The sequence below is a fragment of the Mustela lutreola genome, chromosome 4, assembly GCF_030435805.1.
Source record: "Mustela lutreola isolate mMusLut2 chromosome 4, mMusLut2.pri, whole genome shotgun sequence".
NCBI classification, from domain to species: domain Eukaryota; kingdom Metazoa; phylum Chordata; class Mammalia; order Carnivora; family Mustelidae; genus Mustela; species Mustela lutreola.
In genome coordinates this window covers 86345883-86370843 of record NC_081293.1, presented here as the reverse complement: position 1 = coordinate 86370843, position 24961 = coordinate 86345883, and the positions used below count along the sequence as shown (strand labels likewise).

At 41.7% G+C, this 24961-nt stretch overlaps 1 protein-coding gene across 2 annotated transcripts in view; it reads right to left on the bottom strand.

Annotated features, from left to right (window-relative positions):
• Positions 1-24961, bottom strand: part of PCNX2 (pecanex 2) — a 289378-nt gene that overhangs the window by 242170 nt on the left and 22247 nt on the right. For both annotated transcript variants that reach the window (XM_059170439.1, XM_059170438.1), the window contains exons 2-8: positions 18795-19000; positions 18080-18200; positions 17341-17377; positions 8904-10202; positions 3197-3344; positions 2914-3059; positions 932-1025 (exon numbers count right to left, since the gene is read on the bottom strand). In XM_059170439.1, the coding sequence (XP_059026422.1) occupies positions 932-1025; positions 2914-3059; positions 3197-3344; positions 8904-10202; positions 17341-17377; positions 18080-18200; positions 18795-19000 (2051 nt within the window). The remainder of the gene's footprint in view (positions 1-931; positions 1026-2913; positions 3060-3196; positions 3345-8903; positions 10203-17340; positions 17378-18079; positions 18201-18794; positions 19001-24961) is intronic.

The following is a 24961-nucleotide window of genomic DNA, read 5'->3' as shown; positions in this document are numbered from 1 at the left end:
CACAAGTACACACACAAGTACATACACAAGTACACATACAAGTCTAACGACACGTACGCAGGAAACGTACTTCCTCGCTTAGGGCAAGCAACAAAGGCACGTTCACAGATTATCCTCAAAGAATCTTCAAGTCTGGGGGCACCTGGGTGGCTCTGTCAGTTACGCATTCGTTTCTGGCTCAGGTCATGATCCCATGGTCATGAGACTGAGCCCCAACGGGCTCTGCCCTCAGCAGGGAGTCTGCTTGGGGTCCTCCCCTCTCCTCCCAACATGCACCCCAGCTCCACTGCTCAGGCACATGAGAGCGCTCCCCACCCTCTCAAAGAAAGAAAGGAAGAAAGGAAGAGTAAGATGAAGTCCAGAATGAACAATGAATTCAGTCCGCCACTGGTAAGACCTACGACTCGCCCAACGCTGCCATGAACCCAGCTATGTTCCGGATACACAAGCTAATTTAGTATCAACTTAATTAAAATAATTTAGAAAGTTGGTCCATCCATTCTGAAGGAAGGAAAAGAGAACAAATACTCAGATCACCTATCTGAAAGAGAGCCACCCTTCACCAGTGCGGATGAGCGCTAACTTCACTTCTGGTCTGTTCCTCGGGACACCTTTAAGAACGCGTTCTTCTCGAGCTGCAACACTGTCTTCCCTGAAGGGAGTGCTACAGTTTGCATAGGATTCTACTTTATGTTTATGAGATTAATTCATTGTTGGACGCAGCTACTATGAAAACGGGTCAGTTTATTCTTTATTTTTCTAAAACATCAGATTTCCTTTCTCGCATAGGAAACCCACAAAGCTTTGACACCTACAGAGGGATTAACACCTTCACCCCCACCAGGATCCTCACTTCATTTGCAGTCAGAGGAATCTGCATGTCCCCCAGCAACAGGACAGCTCTGGAACCTGAAACCAAACCTCCACCTACCGAGCATGAGAGAAACTATCATGATTCGACGGCAGGTGCTGGAAAGGGCCTTCTCTCTGGTTGCCAGACTTTAAGTAACAGGATCTAATTTCCCCTGGAAAACCACAAAATTTCGGCAAAGAATATTAGTCAGTTATTGGTATCTGATCATTTCAGCTTAAATTTTGTCATGTCAGAGGGAACTCATTTTAGACTGTTTTAATAATAATTGTGGGTAATCTAGGTTCATTCTTTCTATTTTTTTTCCACAGGGTGTATAACTTAACTAAGAAAATCTTCTTGACATACCTCTCTAATAACATGCTTAGACAAGCTTGCCTCAGTTACTAGACTTAATTGCTTTTCTTCAATTAATTTGCACTATCTCTTAATTCACTTTTGTATACATTTTAACCTGGGACAACTTGGAGGTTAGAGGCACCGACCACCCACATTGTTGAAAATCCACATATAACTTTTGACTCCCCAAAGACTTAACTACAAACAGCCTGCCTGTTGGTGACCAAGTCTTACCCATACAGTTTAAATATTGTATGTTTTATATATTATTTTCTTATAATAAGGTAAGCCAGAGAAAAGAAAATGTTATTAGGAAAGTCATAAGGAAGAGAAAATGTATTTACAATCTTGCACTGTATTTATCCAAAAAAACCCCATGTACAAGCGGACCCACCCAGTTCAAACCCTGTTGTGCAAGGGTCCACCGAATTCTCTTGGGTTCGCTGTTTCATCATGGGTCAGGCCGACCGGTGGGAGCCATAACTTGGGAGTTTTTGTATCATGTGCATAAAAAGGCTTATCAGGTGTGGCTTTGCTTGGTGGTGTGCATGAGGCCATCCCCACCTGGGAATTTTCAGATGAGCCCTGGGGCAGCCCGAGCTGACTGGTGTGTCAGCCTGGTAATGAGGAAAATCCAGAGATGGAATTAATTTGCAGAGTTAAATTAGCCCGCTAAAGAGGTTCAGGGTACTGAGGTGTGAAAACCAGTTCATTTTGTAAATGTCAGCGGTCTCCCCGGAAGAGGTTTTAGGAATACCTTCTCCAGGTGACACAGGAGTGTAATTAACCAGCTGGAATGGAGACAAAAGGACTGGACCTCAACTTGGAGGTTCCTGCCACCAAGAGATACATTAATAAGCACAAATCTCAGCCCCCTGGAGGCTTTGATAGAAGTGTTAATGTTGTTCTTTATAATGCAAAAGACTCCTTGTATTTCTGCAGATGCAAAAGCACTTCAGTCCTTAAACTACTGTTCTGCAGAGAGAGTAACCTAGTAGTTTGTGATCCAAACCTGGGATCATTTATCGAGTAAAATAACAAACATTAACAGATCTATAAGGGACTTAAACAAAAGACCCATCCTGAAAAAGCAAGAACCTATATATCCCTTATCTACAGAACTTTGAACTTGCCACTTAATATTCTTTCTTTCCTTTTCCTTTTCCCTTCCTTCCGTCCTTCTTTTTTTCTTTTTCTATTTTAAATCCTTTTTATAACAGGGCACTAAAAATATATATCAAGGTCAGATGTTCAACATACATCCAAGAAATATTTACTAGGTGCTAGGCATTCCTTTCCTAAAGTTCACAGTTGTGAGGTGGACAACATCATTAATCAAATCATAGGTCAATAAATAATCAGAAGCTCAAAGAAAGAGAAGGATAAGGTGTTCAGAGACTGAAAAGCATAGGAACCTGATTAAGTCTGGGGAGTCCAGGGAAATTTTTTCCTGAATAACTGTCTTTAGAATTAAGATATGAAGGACACATAACACATTGTTAGCACGGGGATCTGCTATGTGCAAAGGCCCTGAGGCAGGAGGGAGCACACTCTGATCTAAGAACATTATTACATGTGAGCCATCACAGGACTAAGTCTTCCTGTTCCACAGTCTAACACTGAGCCTAAGGGACCACGTGGGCCTGAGAAAGCCCCCAGCTTGATCCCCTCTTCCTCATTAGTAAAGAGCTCTAAAGACTTACCATGTTCATCAATGAAGACATGCATAGCGTCCATGGACATCTCATCTTGCACAGATGTCTCAGGCCCGCTGATGACTTGCAAGACAGAACTATCTTGCTGGGAAGTTACCCGGTAGATTATTTGTCTCTGTCTACTGCCCTGGAAACTTAACATATACAGAAGTTTCAAACACTATTCAAACTCCTCCTCATCCTTAACAAACCATTACAAGCAGCAGCCAGTAAAACGAAGCGGCTGCACACTTTGCACCACCACGAAGCTAAGTAAGTAAGTTACACTCACAGGGTCGTGATCTTCGCAGGCTCCGTGAGCACGGGACTGGTGCTAGTGTGGTCTTGACTTTGCATGTCCGGTTTTCCTTGCTTGGAACTGTGTCCATTAGGCTTTTCACTCTCCTGGATTTCCTCCTTTTTCTCAGGGGAGCCATTATCTGAAAAACATTGGTCTGTGTGTGAACATAATATTAAATAAGAAATTAATGAGAAGGCGCTTGCAAATAAGTTACCAAAACTGAAACAAGAATAGACAGAAAATCTATATAGCTCCGATGAATTCAGAATGTGTTTCACTCAATTTTAATTTTACTAATTATGAAATACCTAAATATATTTGAAAAACGTAACTGTATATATGTTGGAGACAAGTTACGTAGACCTCTACAGACAGCATCTACTTTATGGGCAGATTTCGGGATTCCCTAGACATAACTCCAGTGACCACTGGCCTAGCTGGTTGAAAAATCACCCGTTTAGATTACTTGGGCTTGAAAGGTTCATAGCTCATAAGTGGATAGCATCAGATGGAAAATAAATTTCATAAGCAAACCTGGCTATTTTGGAGCAAGGTCCCATTTACCGCTTTAAAAAAATCTTTTATCAATCCTTCCTTCTCGCTCATTCTCCAGGTCTAGATTTTCAAGGTAAAGGCGGACTCAGTCCCTCCATAAGGTAGACACTCAAGCCCGGCTGACATTATATGACAAACTTGGCCCCATGGAAGACACAGTGAGGCCGTACTCCTGTTTCTTGCCCTGAGAGTATTTTAAGGTGAATAAGGATGCCAAGACAATGGGTACAGATTGGTCATTTGACTTTTCACAATCCTCCTTAAACAATGGACCAAAGTAAGTCTTAGCTTGCATCACTATGCACAGCAGAATCCACGGCTAGGGGTCAGCCCTTCCTTGTCTTAGGATATATACCCCAACAGTCGTTTTTAGGGTTACAATGACCTCCCTATTCCCCAAACCAAAGATCCCAAGAGCTACCTTCCTCCAAGGAAATTGTCTAAAGAACACAAGTGAGTGGTTTGAACCTCAGGTCCTTTCAAGACATGCCATTCGAAAAGCCCACCAAGATCCGCCAGGACCCTCAACAAGTAAAATGGCGTTGGCTACCCTGAGATATGAATCACATCACTATTATATAACAAAGTTCTCATCCTCAGACTTTGAGAGAAACATTGCTGGTTTCTATGTGAGTCCTGGAGATAAACATTCCCAGCACATCTGTGAAACTACCATTAGAATTGCTTTGATACAGAAATGTTTGCCTCTCATTTGACAGCTTGTCAAGATAAAAGTTTTCACAGTTTTCAAGAAACACATTTGTGAGAAAGTGCTATCATAACAAGTGGCTTTGGCCAGTGATCATATTGCATATGTAACTGTAGAAAGCCATCGCAGACCGCCCTCCCCCCTCACTGCATGTAGCTGGACTCAATTGTCCATGCCTCTTTCTCATATTTTAGCCTCTCTTTCTCTTTAATGGGTACATTACATATGTCAACATATGGACTATTTATGTTCCTTTTTCCCTCGAAAATAACACATAAAAAAAAAAGAAAATAACACATTAACAGGGACTTTCTGCCTATAAAAAATGGTGCACATGAACTGTATGTAATTTAAAACTACAGAAAAGAAAAAATTTTAAATCACTCTGAACCCTACCATGCTGAAAACAGGAGCCGATTTGATACTTAGTACACCAGCCAATTTTTTTGCAAATATACTTTTCTGTTTTATAAAAAATAAGTCATAATGTAGATACTTAATTATGTTAAAGTTCAATAAATATTTAATGAGATTAGATATTCTTCTATATCATCTAAAAATGGTAGTTAGATATTACATTGTACAGCATAATTTACTGAATTAGACCCCTATTGTTGTAAATTTAGGTTGTTACCATTCTTCATTCTTTGAATAATCCTTCAAAAAGCATCTCTACCTACATTCATGATTTTTTCTCAGAAATTCTAGAAGAGATTGAATATGAAATAGGAAGTGGCCAGATGCCCAGCCCAGGAAGCCAACATACGATGTGTTAAGTCAGACTTGTAGGAAGTCAGATCATTATTTTTAGCAAACAGTCCAGGAAGCCAAATAATTACCCCTGTAATAATTGGCGCAAAATGGCCAGGACTTGATTAATTACTGAGAGCTTCCCTGGTTTTTGTCCCTGCTTCCAGCCAAAGAAAACCAAATACGTTCCCATGACCAATCCCAAAGGATGCTCTAATTAGCCTGCTTCTAGCTCCCCAGCCTCCGGTCAGAGCATACCTGAAGCCTCCCCTTTCTCCACTACAAAGCTTTCCCACTCCTCCTCCTGCCTTTGAGTCTCTGCCAAAACACAGGGAATAGTGGCTGACTCCCTTGCCATCGAAATCTCTGGATACTGTATTGTCTTTGCTTCTTCTCATTCGAGTGGTCTTGGTTTATTCCCACAGAGTAAAATAAAGGTGATCAAAACAAAATGAAATGAAAACATGGTTTTAAAGGCTTTTGATAAGAGGGTAGTTTTTCATAGCCTAGAACCTTGTTATAGACCCAAGGCCTGAGGATAACCATAAAGCCCTTTGCGGGGAGGACCAGGGCTGGAGATACAAGAATACCATAGAGAGAACTGAGAAATCATGTATATTACAATCGTGTAAAGGTCAAGCATTATTTCACTATGAAGCAGGGGAAAGATGAGGACATATCGCCTAGGCTGCTGATATCACTCAACACTGTCATGTTGTTTTAGAAACACATTCTGAAATTGGGTTTTTAGATTACAACACATAGCAAGTTATTATGTAGAGATTGAGGAGCAGGGAGATATTATCGATCTCAAAGACACAAGGCACCACGGAAATAGCATTTAATTTGCCTCCTTTCATTCTTGCCTTTCAACAACCAAAAGACTTATGTCCTTCTCTTTCATCCTTCAGTTAAAAGCCTCTGTCCTTTCCCGGAGGAGGCACGTAATCCAGCCAGTTCCTCCCTCCCTGCTGTACCTGCAGACTCCAGACAATCAAGCCTGTTCTTTCCACAGAAAACCTTGTAGCATCCCTAATTTCTTTGCACACCCCTCGATCTCCAATTTTATACTGTTTGGATTAAGTGTGGTTGGCTGAAAAATTCAAGAAGAGCAGGAACTTGAGTGGACAAATCCAATAAATCTTACATATGGCCTGAGGGGAAATTCTGAATAAAAGGCTGAAATTGATCAAGGAGCAGGACTTTTCACTTACTTTCCTGATTGGGTCCTCACAGCACATCTGTAACATATCCTTATTCCTGCTTTACTGAAGAAATTGTGACTCGGACGGATCTAGTAAGTTGCCCAACCTCATCCAGCTGGTGCGGCAAAACCAAAACCTGGCCCTGGGCTCGGAGCTGTTGCAGCCTGTGCTCTGTCCACCATACACACTGTGTCCTGGGCAGACACAATGTATGGGTCAGCGCTGTCCAATATGGTAGCCAGAGGCCACGAGGGGCTATTTAAATTTAATACCATTAAAAATTCAGTTGCTCAGCTGCACAATACCCATTTCATGTTTTTAACAGCTGCCTCTGGCTACTGACTACTCTACTGGGCAAGCAGATAGGGGGCTATTTCCATCACTGCAGAAAGTTCCACCAGACGGTGCTAATCTAGATGCACGAATATTTACAAAAAACAGATGAAGGCCTATATCCTGTATCAGAGAGATTTTTTTATCTCCCAGTAACCAATGCTTTCTTACACTGCCTGGGTTTGTTAAAATATTTATCTGAATTTTTCCTGTTCTTCTTACTCTATATTGAAAATCTTAGATATATAGATACAGTAAAACAAAGAATACATTCCCTTTACATAAGTTAAATACCCAGACTTAATGTGTTTTTAAGCAAAGGTGGGGCAATTAGCATGCGCAGTAATCTTTTCGGCAAAGCACCTGAGAAGCCAAAGAAACAAGCAAACTGCTGGTCAGTGCCAGCACGGAGGCAGAGCGGCCTCTGGCTGTCCCAGAGAGCAGGGAACAGCCAGGGACAAAAGGACAATTCTAGCACTAAGGGCTAAGAGCTACAGCAAAGGACAGGAGCTGCCAAGTGCACATATAGCTACCAGCACCCAATCTTACCACAGAGACACTATTTTACCGGACACATAAGCAGAAATGTACTCAAAAATCACAGGAAAGTGGACATTTATGATGTGGGACACAGAAGCAGAAGAAAATTATTAAATTTCCTTACCCACTGACAAGCCCTTGAAACAGGCAGAGTGATATTCCTCTGGGACTCAACTACCCCTACCTGAACACTTCGCTAAGGGCAGAGGGCGATCCTAGCCTGAATGACTCCTACCCCCTACCAGGATCCTGAAGTCTACTCGAACAACTCCTTTGGAAACTTTATTGCTAAACCCTCCAAGATTCATGTTGACAATCATTCCCAAGCATATGGCCCACTGATATACATCTATAGGAACTCACAAAAAGGTTTTATTACTGGTAAGAATAACCTTTTTCCCAACAATAGCTAGCCCCGCGAAGTCCTGGAAACCTTGCTTCCAGAATTCTTCAGAGATCTACGCCATCCCTAACCTTACCCTTCCCAACTTGCAAGAATATAATGGACCACCCCTCACAACCCTGGGCAGCAGCTCTTTCTGACCATGGGTCCTGTCCCCGTGCTTTAATAAACCACCCTTTTGCACCAAAGATGTCTCAAGAATGCTTCTTGGTCATCAGCTCTGGACCTCACCCCACCGAACCTCACCTATATTCTGAGACTTCATTATTCACAGTTAAAAGATTTTGTAAAAACTCTAGTCCAGTAACACCCTTTTGCCACTGAGGCTGTTGAGCCCAGGGATACTAAGCAACCTGAAAAGAAATGAATCTGACATCCATCAAGGAAGTAGAGTCTGTGGGAGCATTGGCTCTGGGTCAGGATTGCCTGGGATCAAAGCTCAGCTCTGGTACTTCTAGACTTCCTAGACTCACTGGGGGAGGTTAGTGAAACTCTCTGAGCTTCATCTGCAAAAGAGAAATAATAGTACCATAATGTAAGGTTCTATGAAGAGAAATGAGGTAAGACGAAAGTAGCTGCATAATTCACTGTTCAAACTGGGAACGCCTCTGAAAGTGAAAGGCGGTGCTGTGGCTAATTGTGGTGGCAAAACGGGGTACATGAGGACCCTCGGGGGCAAACCACATCGGACAGTCATTCCTGTTAATACACGTGAAGTGCTCAGGGCAGTGCCTGGAGTACACTGAGGGCTGCGTGTTTATTATAACTATGTTGACAAGTCGGGATGATTGCAGAGTTCTGCATACAATGATCTTAAAATGGAATTCAACAGGAAAGTGGGTTCAGCTTATAGAACTGTGCTTTACAATCAGCTCTCCCAGCCTGCATCTGCTCCATAAAGGGAGAGGACTCTCCGGTGAGTTCTTGTCACGGTGATAAAATATAATTGCTCATTTCCTTAGAAATAAATATTGTTACCTTCTAGGGAAGCCAAACATTCATTACTCTGCCTTAAATTTCCTGCTAGAATAAGCGAGTGTTAATACAGGCTCAACCCACAGCTTCATATTGGCCCATCTGGCAATTACCAATAGTATCACCAAGCAGCAATGACCCGATACTTGCAAAACCAAATCACAGAAGCTCGTGGAGTAGGGATCGCCTTCTCGGTGTCATCAGGACCGAGCTGATGTGGCACCGTACCTCCGACAAGCCCACTGTCTTGGTTCTGCTCTCCTGGGTCATTCCTCTGGCCAGACGCCGTCAGCTTGGAAGTATTGATTGACTCTAATAGGGACACAAATTCCAGGAAGTTGGATTCATTCGGAATCTGTCCTTCCTTAGCCTCTAGGTCAGATTTAGAAGTTGGCATTGTCTTTTCTTTATCGTTGACCACTTCTGTGGAACTTTTGCTCAGGAAAACATCTGTCCCACTGTCCACACTGAGAACCCGGGTGTGTCTCTTTTCATGGCTAGTTTTACAAGATGATGGGTCAAGGTTAGCCTGGCCTTCCTCTGCCCCCTCAGACACAGGGACCTCGTGAGGTGCGAAGAGGGGGTTTGTTTCACAGCGGTCTCCCGGAGAAGGACTGCCATCCTTGGTGGCATTTCCGCCCTCCCCAGATTCATAGCCAGAACACTGATTGGATGACGCCTCCACCATCAGTCTCTCTGGGGTCCTGTCGCTGCCGTTGTTTTTGGGACACTTAGCACCTCCTCCCCGGTCCTCAGAGAGCTCCAGGGTGATGACAGGAATTCTCATCTGCTCCGTGTTGGGAGGACTGGCCACCCCTGGGGTGGCCGGCTCTGCATCAGACTTCAAACCAGCTCCCTCGGTGCCGATCACCTTCAGGTGGAGCGAGCTCTCCAGGTCCGTCATGGAGTTCGGGGTGCTGCTCATGGTGATGACGATTTTAATGGGTTCATGCAGACTCAGTGGGTCTCCAGGTTGAGAAGTATCAATAAGAGTGACAGCTACCTCGCTGTCCGAGCAGTCCGCTTCCTGGGTCCGGGGAGGGTCCCCATGCCTGGTGGCATCCAGCGGCAGGCGTGCAGCTCTGGCGATCACCGTGTCGCACTGGGGGCAGCTGCTGCTCAGGCTGTCTGCAGGTGACTGGCTTTGCAACTGTTCCTGTAAGGAGCCCTGGGCATAAATCACAGGTTCTGGACTCAGGACTGAATTCTCACTGCCCCAAGGCTGGAAGGAAACATCCGTTTCTAGTAAGTCGTACTGAGACAAGGACAGGTGTGGCAACTTCTTCAAGGCTTCCTTCTCCACTAAGCCACCCTCGGATCTGTGGCGGAAAGGGGGCTGCGCCCTGCCTCCTCTCTCCTTCACTCTATCACTGACTCGTGTTTCTGCCACAGCTGGCCTCCTGGGTCCTGCAGGCGTGGTCACGGGGTCCGGGCCGCGTTCTTTAGAAACAGCTGAGCTTTCCATTTTAATGCCAGGTGAGGTAGATGACACTGGTGCCACCGTGTGGTCTTCGGAGAGAACGACACCTGAAACGAACAGCAGGAACTTTCTTAGCTGTGGAAATGGATGACTAATGTCCCTGCACAAGGCCTCCTGATAAGGAAGCTAAGAGCCGCGCCGGCAACCAGTGTGACTGGATGCTTATTTTTAAAATATCACCTCTACTGTGAAATTGCTCTTAAAATCTCTGCATTTAAAGTAATGATTCAGGCTTTTAGATTTTGCTTTTTTGTAGCCTTGGGAGGCAGACCGGTTTCAACACTGTTTGGGACTCCCTATCAGAGGGGTCCTGGCTCTGCTACTTACCGGCCACGTTACCTTGGGCAAATCACCTAATCCCTCTAAACCAAGATCCTCAACTGCGGAGCTACTGACATTTTGGACCAGAGGAAACTTTGCTGTGGGGGCTATCCCACGCATTGTAGGAAGGTTGGCAGCACCCTGACTTCTACCTGCTTGATACCAGTAGCAACTCTGTTCTCAATTTTGACAATGGAAAACGCCTTCGGAAATTATCAAACATTCCCTAGGGAGAAACCTTCCCCCTGCTCTGACTTTCAACCTCCTATTGGTAAAAAAGGAATAATTATCCCAACCTCTTAAGGCTGCCACAAGGATCTATAAGGAAAGACATGGGAAGCGCTAGGCCAAGGGCTTAGCCATGGGCTTGTTGGGGCCTTGATTTGAGGAAAATAATAACCTTACATTTCCAATGTGACTCATATATTTTCACAATATTTCTAAATGGTATCTGCAACAATACATACTTATAATGGTGGCCGAAAGTGAGCTTTGTCCTCCCAGCTTCCCTGTATCTGTGAATGACCCTATCATTCATTCTCTAAGTCTCTTAAGCTTGAAATCATGGGATAATCTTTTGGATGTTCTTTCTTGCCTGGCTTTATGGTCATTCAATTAATAAATACCCTCAGTTTTCCTTCCCTTCTATCATGAGGACTATTCTCTAGAGGCCCAAGGAGGCCCAGAGTGGGCAGGAATAACACTTACTCTCCTCTGCCTCCAGGCGCACGTTGGTAGAAAGAATTGAGCACAAACTCTGGGCTTAGCTCTCCCAGCTGGAATGTTCTTTCTCCTCGTCACTGAAGGCCCCACTCAAGGCTTTTCTCATACCTATCCTTCAACATATAACTTCCCCCTAAACCACAAATAATCTTTCTTCCAAACTCCTTAAGCAATTATTATCTATAGAACTAAACTTTACTTACCATAGACTTCTTTTTTCCTTTTTTTTAAAAATTTTTTATTTTTTATAAACATATATTTTTATCCCCAGGGGTACAGGTCTGTGAATCGCAGGTTTACACACTTCACAGCACTCACCAAAGCTCATACCCTCCCCAATGTCCATAACCCCACCCCCTTCTCCTAACCCCCCTCCCCCCAGCAACCCTCAGTTTGTTTTGTGAGATTAAGAGTCACTTATGGTTTGTCTCCCTCCCAAAGATATCACCTCACACCAGTCAGAATGGCTAAAATCAACTTACCATAGACTTTTTAAACTATAGCTTAATCTTATACATTAAAATTATCTTCATAACTGGATCGTACAGAGTTCTAGAAGAACAACCATAGTTCATATTCATTGAATCCTCCAAAGAAACCAGTTTATTATCATATCCACACTCAAGAATGTTAGCTAATGGTAACAGTGAGGCTTATTTCACTTTGTAGCAACCTTACGCAGGTTATCCTACTACACAGAGTAGACACCTTTTCATGGAAATAGAAGAAAAGAAGGGTCAAGAAACTTGTCCAAGTTCACCAGCTACTGATGGAGCTGAGACTAGAGCTCAGACCCTCTGGGTCCTGATCTGACCCTCCTTTAGTCCTTCACACGGCCTGTGTGTGTGTGTGTGTGTGTGTGTGTGTGTATGTGTATGCCTCCTTTACTTTGCCATTCAGATCTCAACCTGAATACTGTTTCATCAAAGGGGCTTTCCTTGACTGCCCAACATCAAGCGCATTTGTTGAAAGTACTGCATGACAAATCCAAACCACCAGGCAGGGCCTCAGGAACAAGGTGTTGGGTTGTATCTATAGAACACATTCATAATGGATTTTTATTGCCTCATTACCTCCCACACTACACAACTGAGATTGTACAGATTAATAAGCCAAGACATCTCCTGACGTACAAGATGAGATGAAAGATCACCTAGGTTTTAAAACAAATAAGGATTTAATGCAAAGACCCTGTGATGGAAACTCACTTGACATGTTTAAGGAAGAGAGAGAAAGTACATGGAGCTGGAGTAAAAAAAACAAAGGGAGAATGAGACTTGCAAGAGAGATCAGCAAGGCTGGCAGGGTCCATGTATAAGCCAAAGTGTGCAGCTTGGATTTTATGCTAAGAATAATGTGAACCTGGATGCCTGGGTGGCTCAGTGGGTTAAGCCTCTGCCTTCAGCTCAGGTCATGATCTCAGCGTCCTGGGATCGAGCCCTGCATCAGGCTCTCTGCTTGGCGGGAAGCCTGCCTCTCTGCCTACTTGTGATCTCTGTATGTCAAATAAATAAATAAAATCTTAAAAAAAAAAAAAAAAGAAGAAGAATGTGAAACCAGCAGAAGTTTTTCAAAGGGGCACATGATCTGAACTAGGTTGTTAAATAGAACCTGTATGAGGGATAGACTGTGCAGAAGTACGAGAAAATTTGAAGAAGAGAAGAGTACTATAAGACCTTCATAAAGGAAAAAAAAAATGGAAGGAGAAAGACCAGAGAAGAGGCTGTTGCAGTTGATGAATAATGGTGTTTTGGACTAGGGCAGTGGGGGTGGACATGGAGAGAAACAGATAAATTTGAAATACGTTTTGGAGTAAAATTGGCAAGACTTGTCAATAGATTAAAGCTACAAGTAGCGAGGAAAAGACAAACCAAGGAAAACCCCTTGATTCTAAAGCTTTGATAATGGGATTGGTGATGGGACTGTCCATTGAAAAGGAGAACACCAGAGGAAGTACAGATTTAGAGACAGCAATTAGGAGATCAAGTGGTGATCCATTTAATATAATCGTTAGAAAACTCATCCAGGAGGAAATAGGTGAAAGCACCCGGCTGCATGAGACTGATGTCCAGATAGAGCTCCAAACTGGAAAAGCAGATTTACTCACCATCATCACATAGACGGTATTTAAAGCTAGATATAAGATCACCAAAGGAGATCTGGCATCTGGAGAAGAGAAAGGGGTCCAACACCAAGACCAAGGATACTCCAGCCTTTACATGTGAAACAGCATGTGAAACAGGAGGATTAATCAAAGGTCACTGACAGGGAAGCCAATCAGGAAAATTGGAAAAGCCAAGAGAAGATAGTTGGTCAACTACACCGTATTGCATATACATGAATAAAGTCATAGTGTGGCTCATAAGTGGGTCTTTTGTGAATACATTAGCATGTCATACCTCAATACCCTACATAAAAATGGCCATAATGAATTTCCTACCTGGAAAACCAAGAAAAATAGGTGGCCTAAAATGACCACTGAGATATCGCTTAGCAATGAAATCCACCCAGATATAGTCATTTGTTTTCTATCCTTAACACTTGAACTGTAAAAACATACCATGTTACTAAGCAATATTTGTCAAGAAAGACACTATAACAAAACTATATGATTATGTCACTAGACGCAGAAAACCCTCTGACAAAATCCAGTACCCTCTCATGACAAAAACATTCAACAACCTGAGATGGAAGAGAACTTCCTCAACCTGATACAGGCTGAATACTCGAAACTAACATCATATGTAATGGTAAAAGACTGAATATTTATCCCATAAGATAAGAAATAGGCAACAATGTCCACTCTCACAACATCCAATAAACATTGTACTGGAAATTGTACACAGGGCAATCAGTCAAGAAAAATAAATACAAAGCAACTAGATTGGAAAGGGAAAAGCCAAAGATTTCTATTAACAGGTGATATCACTCTGTCCATAGGAAATCCTAAGGACTCCACTAAAAAACTTAGAACTAATAAACATTCAGGAAGTTTGTACAATATAAAAACCAGTGTGCAAAAACCAATTCAATTTCCATACACTAGTGATAGACAAGCTAAAACAAAATTAAGAAAACAACCCCAGTTATAACAGCATCTAAAAAAATACTTAGGAATGAATTTAACAAGAGTACAAAACCTGTGCACTGAAGACTACAAAATATCGTCAAAAGAATTCAAAGTTCCAAATAAATGTTAAGACATCCCAAACCCATGGACTGGATAATGTACTGCTGTTAAGATGCCAATTCTTCAAATTTTTCTAAAGATTTAATACAATCTTTATAATATCCCAGATTTTTTTTTTTAAGAAATTGATGTACATGGCAATGTACAAGACACAGGATAGCCAAAATGCATTAGAGGAGTCACAGTTCCTGATTTTAAAACTTATTACATAGCAACGGCAATCAAGCTGGTACGATGAGAGCATAATCGTAGATATAGAGACCAAAAGAACAGAACTGAAAGTCCAAAAATAAACCGTTATTGTCATTACGGTCAATTGATTTTCAATAGTGTGCCAGGACAAGGTTAATGGCGGGGAGGAGGGAAATAGTCTGTTCAGTAAATGATCCTAAAACAACTGGTAAACTTTATGCAAAAGAAATAAGTCAAACCCCAACTTCATATCATACACAAAAATTAACTCAAAATGAATCATAGACCTGACCAAAAGAATTAATCCTATAAAACTCTTAAAATAAAACATAGGAATAAATCTTTACAGCCTCAGATTCAGCAATGGTTTCTTATACGTGACACCAAAAGTCCAAGTAACAACAATAACAAAAACAATAAAGTGGACTTCATGAAAATTAAAAACTTTTGTAATTTAAAGGACCCCAGTAACAAAGTTACAAGAAAACCCAGAGTGGGGAAAATATTTGCAAATCTATCTGATGAGGGACTTGTATCTAAAATATATAAAGAACTCTTACAATTCACCAATAAAAAGAACCTGATTAAAAACAGGACAAAAGATTAGAATAGGCATTACTCTAAAGATAATGATGATCATGGAACATCAATGTCATTAGTCATTAGAAAAATGACTAATTTCATGCAAATCAGGGGCTTCTGGGTGGCTCAGTTGGTTAAGCATCTGCCTTTGGCTCGGGTCATGATCCCACAGTCCCGGGATCGAGCCCCGCATTGGGCTCTCTGCTCAGCGGGGAGCCTGTTTCTCCTCTCCCTCTGCCTGCCTCTCTGTCTACTTGTGCTCTCTTTCTCTGTCAAAGAAATAAATAAAATCTTTTAAAAATAATAATAGTAATTTCAAACCAATCAAAGCCACAGTGAGATACCATTTCATACCCACTAGAATGGTTATATTTGAACACATAGTCAATAACAAGTAGCATCAAAAACATGGAGAAATTGTGACCTTCATGTATTGATGATGGGCATGTAAAAGGGCACACCTGCCTTCTAAAAGTGGTAGATCCCCGAATGGTGAAACACAGGTACTACATGATCTAGCAATGGCATTCTTAGGTATATATCCAAGAAAATGAAAATATATATCCGCACAAAATCTTAGAATGAATGTTCAGTGAAGCATTACTTATAATAGCAAAAAAAGTACAGAGGACTCCAAGTTCATCAACTGATGAACAGATATATAAAACACGGTATAGCCCTTTAATGGGATATTATTTGTCAATAAAGTGAAAGGAAGCACCAATGCAAGCTACAACACAGATTGTGCTAACTGAGGGGAGCCAGTCACAAGGGATCACACATTATATGAAGTGTTCAGAATGGGTAAATCCATAGAGACAGAAAATACAATAGTGGTTGCCTGGGGCTGGAGAAGACAGGGAGATTGAGGAGAATGGCTAAGCAGTGTGGGATTTCTTTTCTAGGTAACGGAAATATTCTGAATTTGACGATGTGAGGGATACACAACTCAGTGAATATACTAAAACCGTTGAGTTATAATCTTTGAATGGGTGACTGGTATGGCATCTGTGTTATAACTCAAGAGACCTGTTTAAAAAAGAACGCCATTGTGCCTATTACAAAACTGGCCTAAGGAAAAGAAAATTGCTCTCATGCAGTGTTGTTGAGAAAACACTGGACTTGGCAGACAGTTGTGGCTCTAAATGTCACCCGTACAGTTGACTCGGTATGACTCAGAATGAAATGAAACATGCCAAGTCTCGACTGTAATTCCTAGCACAAGGAAGGGAAGAAGGGATTGTTTCCGTTGGAATGGTGGAGTCAAAAGCCCAAAACAGTGAAAGGATGCAGAGTAATGCTGTTAATAGCTGGAGCTGGAGTAAGTAGTGGAATATGACAAAACAATGCGAGTGTGTGTGTGTAAATGGACATAAAATAACATTGTTATGGAACTTTGTGTGTAACTAACATATCTGAAACCTAACTAAAGCTCACTTCTTCTTTTGGTAGTACTAATATAGAAAAAAGAACTTGAACAAACCTTTACACATTATCGTGGAATGCTGAGTAATGACAAAAGGAACATCATTTAAGTTTTCAGATCCAAGTGCTAATTCCAGCTGTTTTCCTGAAGATAAAATTTTATGCTACTTTCAAAACTTAGAGCATAAATTTCTCTTAGTAGGATTGCTAGAAGAAAATAAAAATGCAGAGAGTGGACCTCTAAACACTTCTATACACTGTTTTCTGAGTCTTCTGAAGGCAATCGAAAGATAATAAAATGAAATCTCTGTGAAAAAGGAAAATAAAAATCTCAGGGCTTAAAAGAAAATTTCCAGAAATAAAATTTGTAGCTTGAAGGAAATGCAGTATACAAATGCAATAACATTTCTTCTGTCATTTTTCAATGTAAGTACCACAATAAAAAGTTTACGCCAACAGTAAATTAATTCTACTTTTTATCTGCTATTCTGAGCCATATGAAATAAACACACACTGGAGAAAGGACAATAACCGAGGATCTGAAAAAACATTATAATCGAAACGTAGACGTGATGTGAGAAGTAATTATAGTTAAGAGTGGAAGAAATGAAGTTGAAATACAACCATGCAGTCTTAGGTATGGTTCTTATTTTAAATTAATTCCCTGACGTTCTGTTTTCCAGAAGTTCTTTTTCACGTCACTGAAGATAATGCTGTGATCAATTATTAAATGGTGACAATAAATACTCTACCTTGGAGATCTTCCACTGTTTCCTGCGCCGGCAACTCCTAAAAAAATGGAAAAAACAAAAATCAATAGGAGACTCAGCTCAGTGCCCATTTCCAGGCAGTCAGCAGACACGGAGCAGCAGTGGCTGGTTTTCCAAACGGCAAGTGGGGAAGAGACGATACACTGTCCTCTCTGAGTCAGCTTCTCATCAGACGGAGAGCAAAACCGAATACAAAATACAGGTAAGTGCAGATCTCTCAACAAGACCACTGCACTGTGATAAAAGGCGTTTGATAATTAAGGAGGTAAAAAGGAGAGAGAAGAATGTACAACTCTGTATGATGTGAATAAAGCCCTGTAAGTTTCATCCAGAGCAAAGGGGTTTATTGACTTCCCAAGAGACAGGTGCGATTTACTGCAGAGTGGCACAGCTGATCCCAGGGGAAGACAGCGAAAGACAGGCAGGAGAGGAGGAAAGAAGTCAAGGTCGGCTGATCGGCTTTTCGGGACAGAGCCACAGGCCCGGCAGGGTAGGGCAGCCAGCAGACCAGCCCAGGTGTGGTGTGTCCAGCACCTGCCAAGTGTTCATTTCATGGCCAAGGGCTCCCCTGACGTCACTTCTGCACTCTGAGATGTGGCACACTACCAGCACGTGGGCAGTATCCACAACTAGAATTTCTACCTTTGCACACACTCCCATTCTAGGCAGGATCAACACTGTGCAACAAGAACAGCAAGAAACGGAAAAAACACACACTGACCAGTGGCCCAGAGGAGTGGTGAGAGTTTATGTTTTGGCCCCTGGAGCTGCAGCGAAGCGGAGGCGTGGAGAGGCTGGGAAGAGCTTCCTCCTTTTTGCCGCTGTTAATCTGCCTGTTATTGCTAAAGCACAGAGAAGCAGAGCAGTGATGTTATCAAAGTGAACTAGGACTTTACATTGTCCCAAACCAACTCCTTTCCCTAGATTCTATTTTGTAATATTCACTGTATTCAAATGCTGTTTGTAAGGGAGAATAATGGATCTTCTTTTAAAATAAGACATGCTTTCTAAAGGAACTGTCAGAAATAAGGGCAAGAATAGTGACAATGACATTCAAGAATCACTTGATTTTTCAGCTCTGGGCAGTGTATTACTTCAATATTAACAAACACAGATATTCTTTTTGAAACTACTCTGGCATGCACTAAGCACTTAGATGACAAGATAAAAATGCTGGAGTAAAATATTTTGCTGTGTTAAGCCTAATGCAAGTGAATTCCAGAGCACGGTATAAGGTCACATTAATAGCTAAATCATCTTGATTATCAATATCAATTTTATGCTTAAGTGTATGCTCCAAGAGAAGAAAAATGTACATATTTGTGTCTGTCCATATTGGTGTATTTTTATAAACAACTGGTAAATGAAAAAAAAAATTTTTTTAACCAAAACTAAAACATTTAAATTATGAACCAACACATGAATAGAAAGGTTACCTTGGAATTTTGTGATTGGTTATATGTTCCTTGTTGGCCTCTTTGTCTTTATTTGGCTTTTCTTTCTTTCTAGAGGGCTTCTGCTGAATTACTTCTCCTTTATCGAACATGAGGTGTAGGCGGTAACTGACCAGTTTGATGATTGTGAAGAATACAGTCACTGAACTGCAGTAAAAAAACGCAGTGATAGCATTTGGAGGAAAAGCCTAAAGAGGAGAAAAGAAAGAAAAAATTCATGCATTTGCAGGATGTTCTTTTGTATTAAATCTGAAAGCACTGTCAGACTATTCACTGAATACAAACTGGGCAAGATCTCAAATTTTATTGGCTTTACAAGTTTTCCTGGTTGTGATGCCCAAGGAGAAAGAGCTGCTATCTTTTTAGGTTGTTTTAAAAATCTTTGTTTCTCAGGTTCTGGTACGAGTTGTGTGGATGCCCAACATTTCGTTTGCAGGCAGGAGTCCCACAGAAAAAAGGGTGTTTTACACTCAGCCTTCCCATGTCCTAAGAGTTCTTTCCCGAGCCTGGTCTGGCTTTCCTGCACGTCTGCTTGTAGCAAAGCCAGAAGAAAGGCCTTTGAGATGTTGTTTCCTTCAACAAAGCACAAAAAGTCTTGTTGAGAACAGAGGGAAGAAGGAAGGAGAAAGGTTAATGTAACGTCTCCCCCCTTCCTTCCTTCCTCCCTCCCTTCCTTTTCTGCTCTCCTGTAGGCTAACACTATCAGGACATGTATTTCCCTAGTGGTTTAATGCAGGCAAGGAGCCACAAAATGGCACACCGGGGGTGCCTGGGTGGCTCAGTGGGTTAAAGCCTTTGCCTTCGACTCGGGTCGTGATCCCAGGGTCCTGGGATCGAGCCCCACATCAGGCTCTCTGCTCGATGGGGAGCCTGCTTTCTCCTCTCTCTGCCTGCCTCTCTGCCTACTTGTGATCTCTGTCTGTCAAATAAATAAAAAACTTTTAAAAAATAGCACATTGCTTCCAAAAGGAAGATAGTTACATTAGTGTAAAAGGATCTGAGCGTAGAGATCATGGTAAAGTTCAGTTCAGTTCTGTCCAATCCCCTCAGGAAACAAAAATAATCACTAGGATCCAAGCAACTGTCCCATTCTGCAGGCTCCCCCACATAGCATCCTAATTCTCTCCCAGGACCATGGAGAACCGCAGGTTCTTTACTCCTTCCTAAACTAAATTCTTATCTTTGGAGATTGAAATAGATCCCAGTGTCTCAAGGTAATATGAGGGACAGCCTCAATAAAAAGCAAGATGCTTTTATCAATGCACCTCACTAAAGGATCTCAAGAAATCATCCAGTGATAAGTGTAGTCTCTCCTTCAACCTGAACCTGATGGGCCTGTGGACAACATGGCCCAACCCACCGTGGTCCCACAACAGTCCATCATCTAGGTAAGACTGTTCCATAAACAACATGGCCACACAAAAAGAATAAAGAAAAAGGAAAACTACACTGACTTGCTTTTACTTCACAGGAAAAAGGTCCACAAATAAATATAAATTAATAAATAAGTGAATGAGAGATTAAGTAAAACAAATTAGATAGATGATGATAATAGATAATGAGCAAGAGAGAGAAATAAAGTCAGGTTCCCTACCTGGAAGCAGATAAGTTTCCCATTTACACACAGACCTCCTGAGGAGAAGCTGGAATGAACTTTGAGGAATACAGAGAAAAATTAAAAGAGAAAGAGAGACAGGGGCCACCAGTAGTCCCCAGCACTTATTCTTAGCATGTCTATATATTTCAGGTCTAAAAAATTCAGGCTAAAGCTAGAGAGTGAGTTTGAAGAAACTGGTAAAGGAAGACTAAAACGCAGCAAATGTCCTGAGACTAGATTAGCATCCTGTCAGACACAAATTATATTCAAAGTTGTTTAAATTATAATGTAACATGGGCTTCGTAGTACTCTGGTTAGTGGGGCCACAGAGAGAATTTGTGCTCACTAAACACGGGGCCCCTGCATTTTCCAGCTTCCTTTGCTGTCAGGCTAGGGTCATGTGACTACTTTTGGCCCATGGACGATGAGGAGAAGCGGCTGGCGTTGCATCAAAGCCTGGACAGTTATGAGCTAGGGCTTCCTCCATCTCATGCTTCTCTTTAGTTGGCAATCTCAGAGGCCACGTTTCTAAGACATTTCATCTGCAAGAGGGCAGAGCTTCCTGCAGCCTGGGTACCTGGTGACTCTGGAACAAGGCCCTTACCAATCTGAGATGGACATGTACTAGAAGTGAGAACTTAATCCTTTGATTCATTAAACCACTGAGAGTTGGGGGTTTAACTGCTTTGTCAGCTAGCGCTGATTAACCCAATACTGAGGGTTCCATTTCCATAAGGAAGCTTCCATTCAAACTATATTAGAAATAAATGGGGTAAGAAGCCCTCAGGTATTAGGAAGAGAAGGCTAGGGAAGGTGAGAGAGAAAAGATTACATATGGATATTGGGATAATTCATTTGGAAAGAAACTGACTTGCCACAGTAAGAAGAGGTACTTTTCAGTTTACCCTCACAAATATAGAGGCAGCCCTGGCTTGGTAGTGTTGAAATTAAGAGAAGGCAAGAAGTTACAATGAGGTTCAGTATCTAGTTTGCAACCCAGGTGAGAAAAGGCCCTTGACTCATTTTTTACAAAAAACCACTGGCACTTTGTCACTTCCCCAAAAGCCCATAGACCTCACCAGGCCATAATGAAAGACAGCGATTTTACTGAAAATTTCCAGGGAGAGAGGAAAAGTTTTACAACATGCTAGAGATGGCACATTATTCCTTCCCAAAATTCCCTAACCTCCTTTAAAAGCTCTCCCTTCAGAAGACCTTGCAAACAGAATCTAGAATCTTCCCAAATATCCCCCCTTTAAAAAAAATTAACATAAAATGTATTATTTGTTCAGGGGTACAGGTATGTGAATCAATCAGGCTTACACATTTCACAGCACTCGCCATAGCACATGCCCTCCCCAGCGTCCATCCCCCAGCCAACCCATCCCTCCCATTCCCCAGCAACCCTCAGTTTGTTTCCTGAGATTAAGTCTTTTATGGTTTGTCTCTCTCTCTGGTTTCATCTTGTTTCATTTTTTTCCCTCCCTTCCCCTACGATCCTCTGTCTTATTTCTCAAATTCTTCGTATCAGTGAGATCATATGATAATTGTCTTTCTCTGATTGACTTATTTCACTTAGCATGATACCCTCTAATTCCATCCACGTTGTTGCAAATGGCAAGATTTGGTGGGGTTTTTTGATGGCTGCATAGTATTCCATGGTATACATAAACTATATCTTCTTTATCCATTAATCTGTTGATGGACATCTAGGCTCTTCCCATAGTTTGGCTATGGTGGACACTGCTGCTATAAATATTGGGGTGTACATGCCTCTTCGGATCACTACACCAAATATCTTTTTTTAATGTCATGTAATTAAGCTCTGCTCAGGCTCCTCCAATTGTACATTTCCAGGGATACCACTCAAAATTACTTTCAAGGCCATTTTACTTCTGACATCATTATGCTCAGTCAACAAAAGATCATCAGTTCCTAGGATTTTCTGTCCTTTATAAGTATGAATGCAAGGAGAGGAGGGGGATTTAGGAATAAATGTGTCATGATGAGCAGTTTTTAATTGGCTTTTAATTTCTGTCAAAGATTCCACCCCACCCCCCCATATTAGGTTGATTCGGATTTTGAATGGAGGTTTATTTGTTTCAGGGAAATCATACTTTTTTTTCTTTGTTTCAATGAACTTATCATTATAACACTTCTAATTAATAGGAGGCCATATTTTTCACAATTATATCCTTGGACAAAGCAAAGTTGTATGTTGTTCTCTGACACATTATTAATATTGTCTAGTAGTATAACAATGCATTTTACCAAAATTTCCTGACAAAATGTAATGAAAAACAATATGCTGTTATGAACTAAACAATTACAAATATACTTGCATGGCTCACAGAACTGGACTTGTTGGGTTTTGGCGCCATCTAGAAGAATCTGTCTTCATGGACACCCAGACCACGCGCCGTTCTCCCAGATGGAACCCACCTCTGTTCCTTGAGGTTCATAGCTCAGGCTCTCTCATAGAGTGTACCCACTCTTTTTTAAAAAAATTTTGTTGTGGTAAAAAATATATAAGATAAAATTTACCCTCTTAACTTTTTGTAAGTGCACAGGTCGGTGACATTCAGTACATTCACGTCATTGTGCAGCCATCGCCCCCCATCCATCTCTGGAACTTCTCCATCAGTCCAGACTGCAAGTTTATGCCCATTCAATGGTAACTCCCCATCTCCTCCTCCCCCAACCCTGGCTACCCACATTCTATTTCCTGTCTCTATGAATTTGACTCTTCTAGGTACCTTATGTCATTGGAATCATGCAGTATTTGTCCTTTTGTGACTGGATCATTTCCCTTAGGATAACATCCTCAGGGTTCAGCCTTTATCGCAGCATGGGTCAGAATTTCTTTCCTTTATAGGGCTGAACAATATTGTGCTCATTCATTACACATTTTGCTTATCCATTCATCCACTGATGGACATTTGGCTTGTTTCCATCCCTCCGTTACTGTGAATAGGGCTGCTCTGAACTTGGGTGTTCAAATACCTCTTGAAGACCTGCTTTTAATCCTTTTGGATATATATCACGAAGTGGAACTGCTAGATCAAGCAACAATTCTCTGTTTAATTTTTGGAGGAATCTCCAACCTGTTCTCCATAGTAGCTGTGCCATCTTATATTGCTCTGGCTTTTTACTGCAGGTTAATGGCGTATTACTGGCCATCTCTTGAGTGGCCTGGAGAGATCAATACTCTGGCTGAGCGGGTACTACCCATAAATAATGCTGGTGCCCAGTGAGGATAATCCACTTCTGAAGGCTTCTGTCTGCAGACATAAAGAAGGGCGCTCTTGGGGATTCAAACTTTACCGATGCCTATTTCATAAAGGAACCTCATCCATATACTTCCACAAACTAATTTTGCAGAAGGATTCTGGAAATGATTTTTTCATCTTAAAAAAAAGGAGGAAGCTGGAGCATAAATGAGTCACACTTCCACGCTGATAAGCACATGTATCTCTTTCTGCCTACAAGTTACTTACCTAGCCACAGCCACGACCTGATGAAGAACCAAGGACTCAAAAGAAAAAAATTTTTAATGTCTTCTGGGCAGTCAAAACACATCGCTGTTACAGAGAAACTCCTCTCCACTCGTATGGTTTCCAGGAAAGGGAACTCTTCCCTCTACAGACTGGCCTCTTTGTGCTTCTAGCTCCTTCCTCAGTGATTCCTGTCCAGCATTTTGGGGAGCAGGAACCAGGCATGCTATCCCCTCTCTCTCAGAACCCAGCCCTGATGGAGGAGGTGTGAGTCTGGGTGGCATCTCTCCGTATTACAAGGTTCCAGCACCAGTCCTGAGTCAAAGAGCTCAATGCTTCCCACACAGCCCCTGAACAGCTAGATAAAGCTCCATGACTCTAGGGCTCACAATTAGGAAGTCTACCTACCTGCAGATAGAGCACATTTCCAAATAATAGCTTAATTTGCAATAAGAATTTAATTTGAATAAGAATTCTGTCTCCTTGAATATTGTCTCCTTTGAGTTGCTCAGAAAAAAAAAGAGGAGCTATTGATTGGACTGCCAAGTCTACACACAAAGGTTACGACCTTGACTGGAAGGGTAGTCACTCAGAGCAACAGTTGGAAGCTTTGTGCTCTTACTTTAGGCATAATTTATTTATGTGGCACATTAGCTGCCTAATGGTATCCTAGCCCACCACAGAAATTAGAAGGGGAAATGAGGAATGAGTACAAATGTGGTCATTTTCTGAGGCATAAACATGTCCCAGTCATTCCCTGAGAACATCACTACAAAAACATAATAAGCTATCCAGGTGGACAATGATTATGTTCAATGACATTCAATATGAGAAGAGAGAAGGCAGGAAATTGTAAAACTGTCAATGTGGTTAAAGTAAATTGAATTTTCCTGCTTTCAGGTTAAGCTTCAAGTAATTTAGCAAACGTCTATACTCAGAGTATGTGGCCTAATGAATTAGGCATTAATCCGCTAAATGTAGCATGCTGTCTCTGACACACATCCGCCATGTGCTCGAATGGTTCTCCGTGGGCCAGCGTGCTCCCTCTGGCTGTGAGG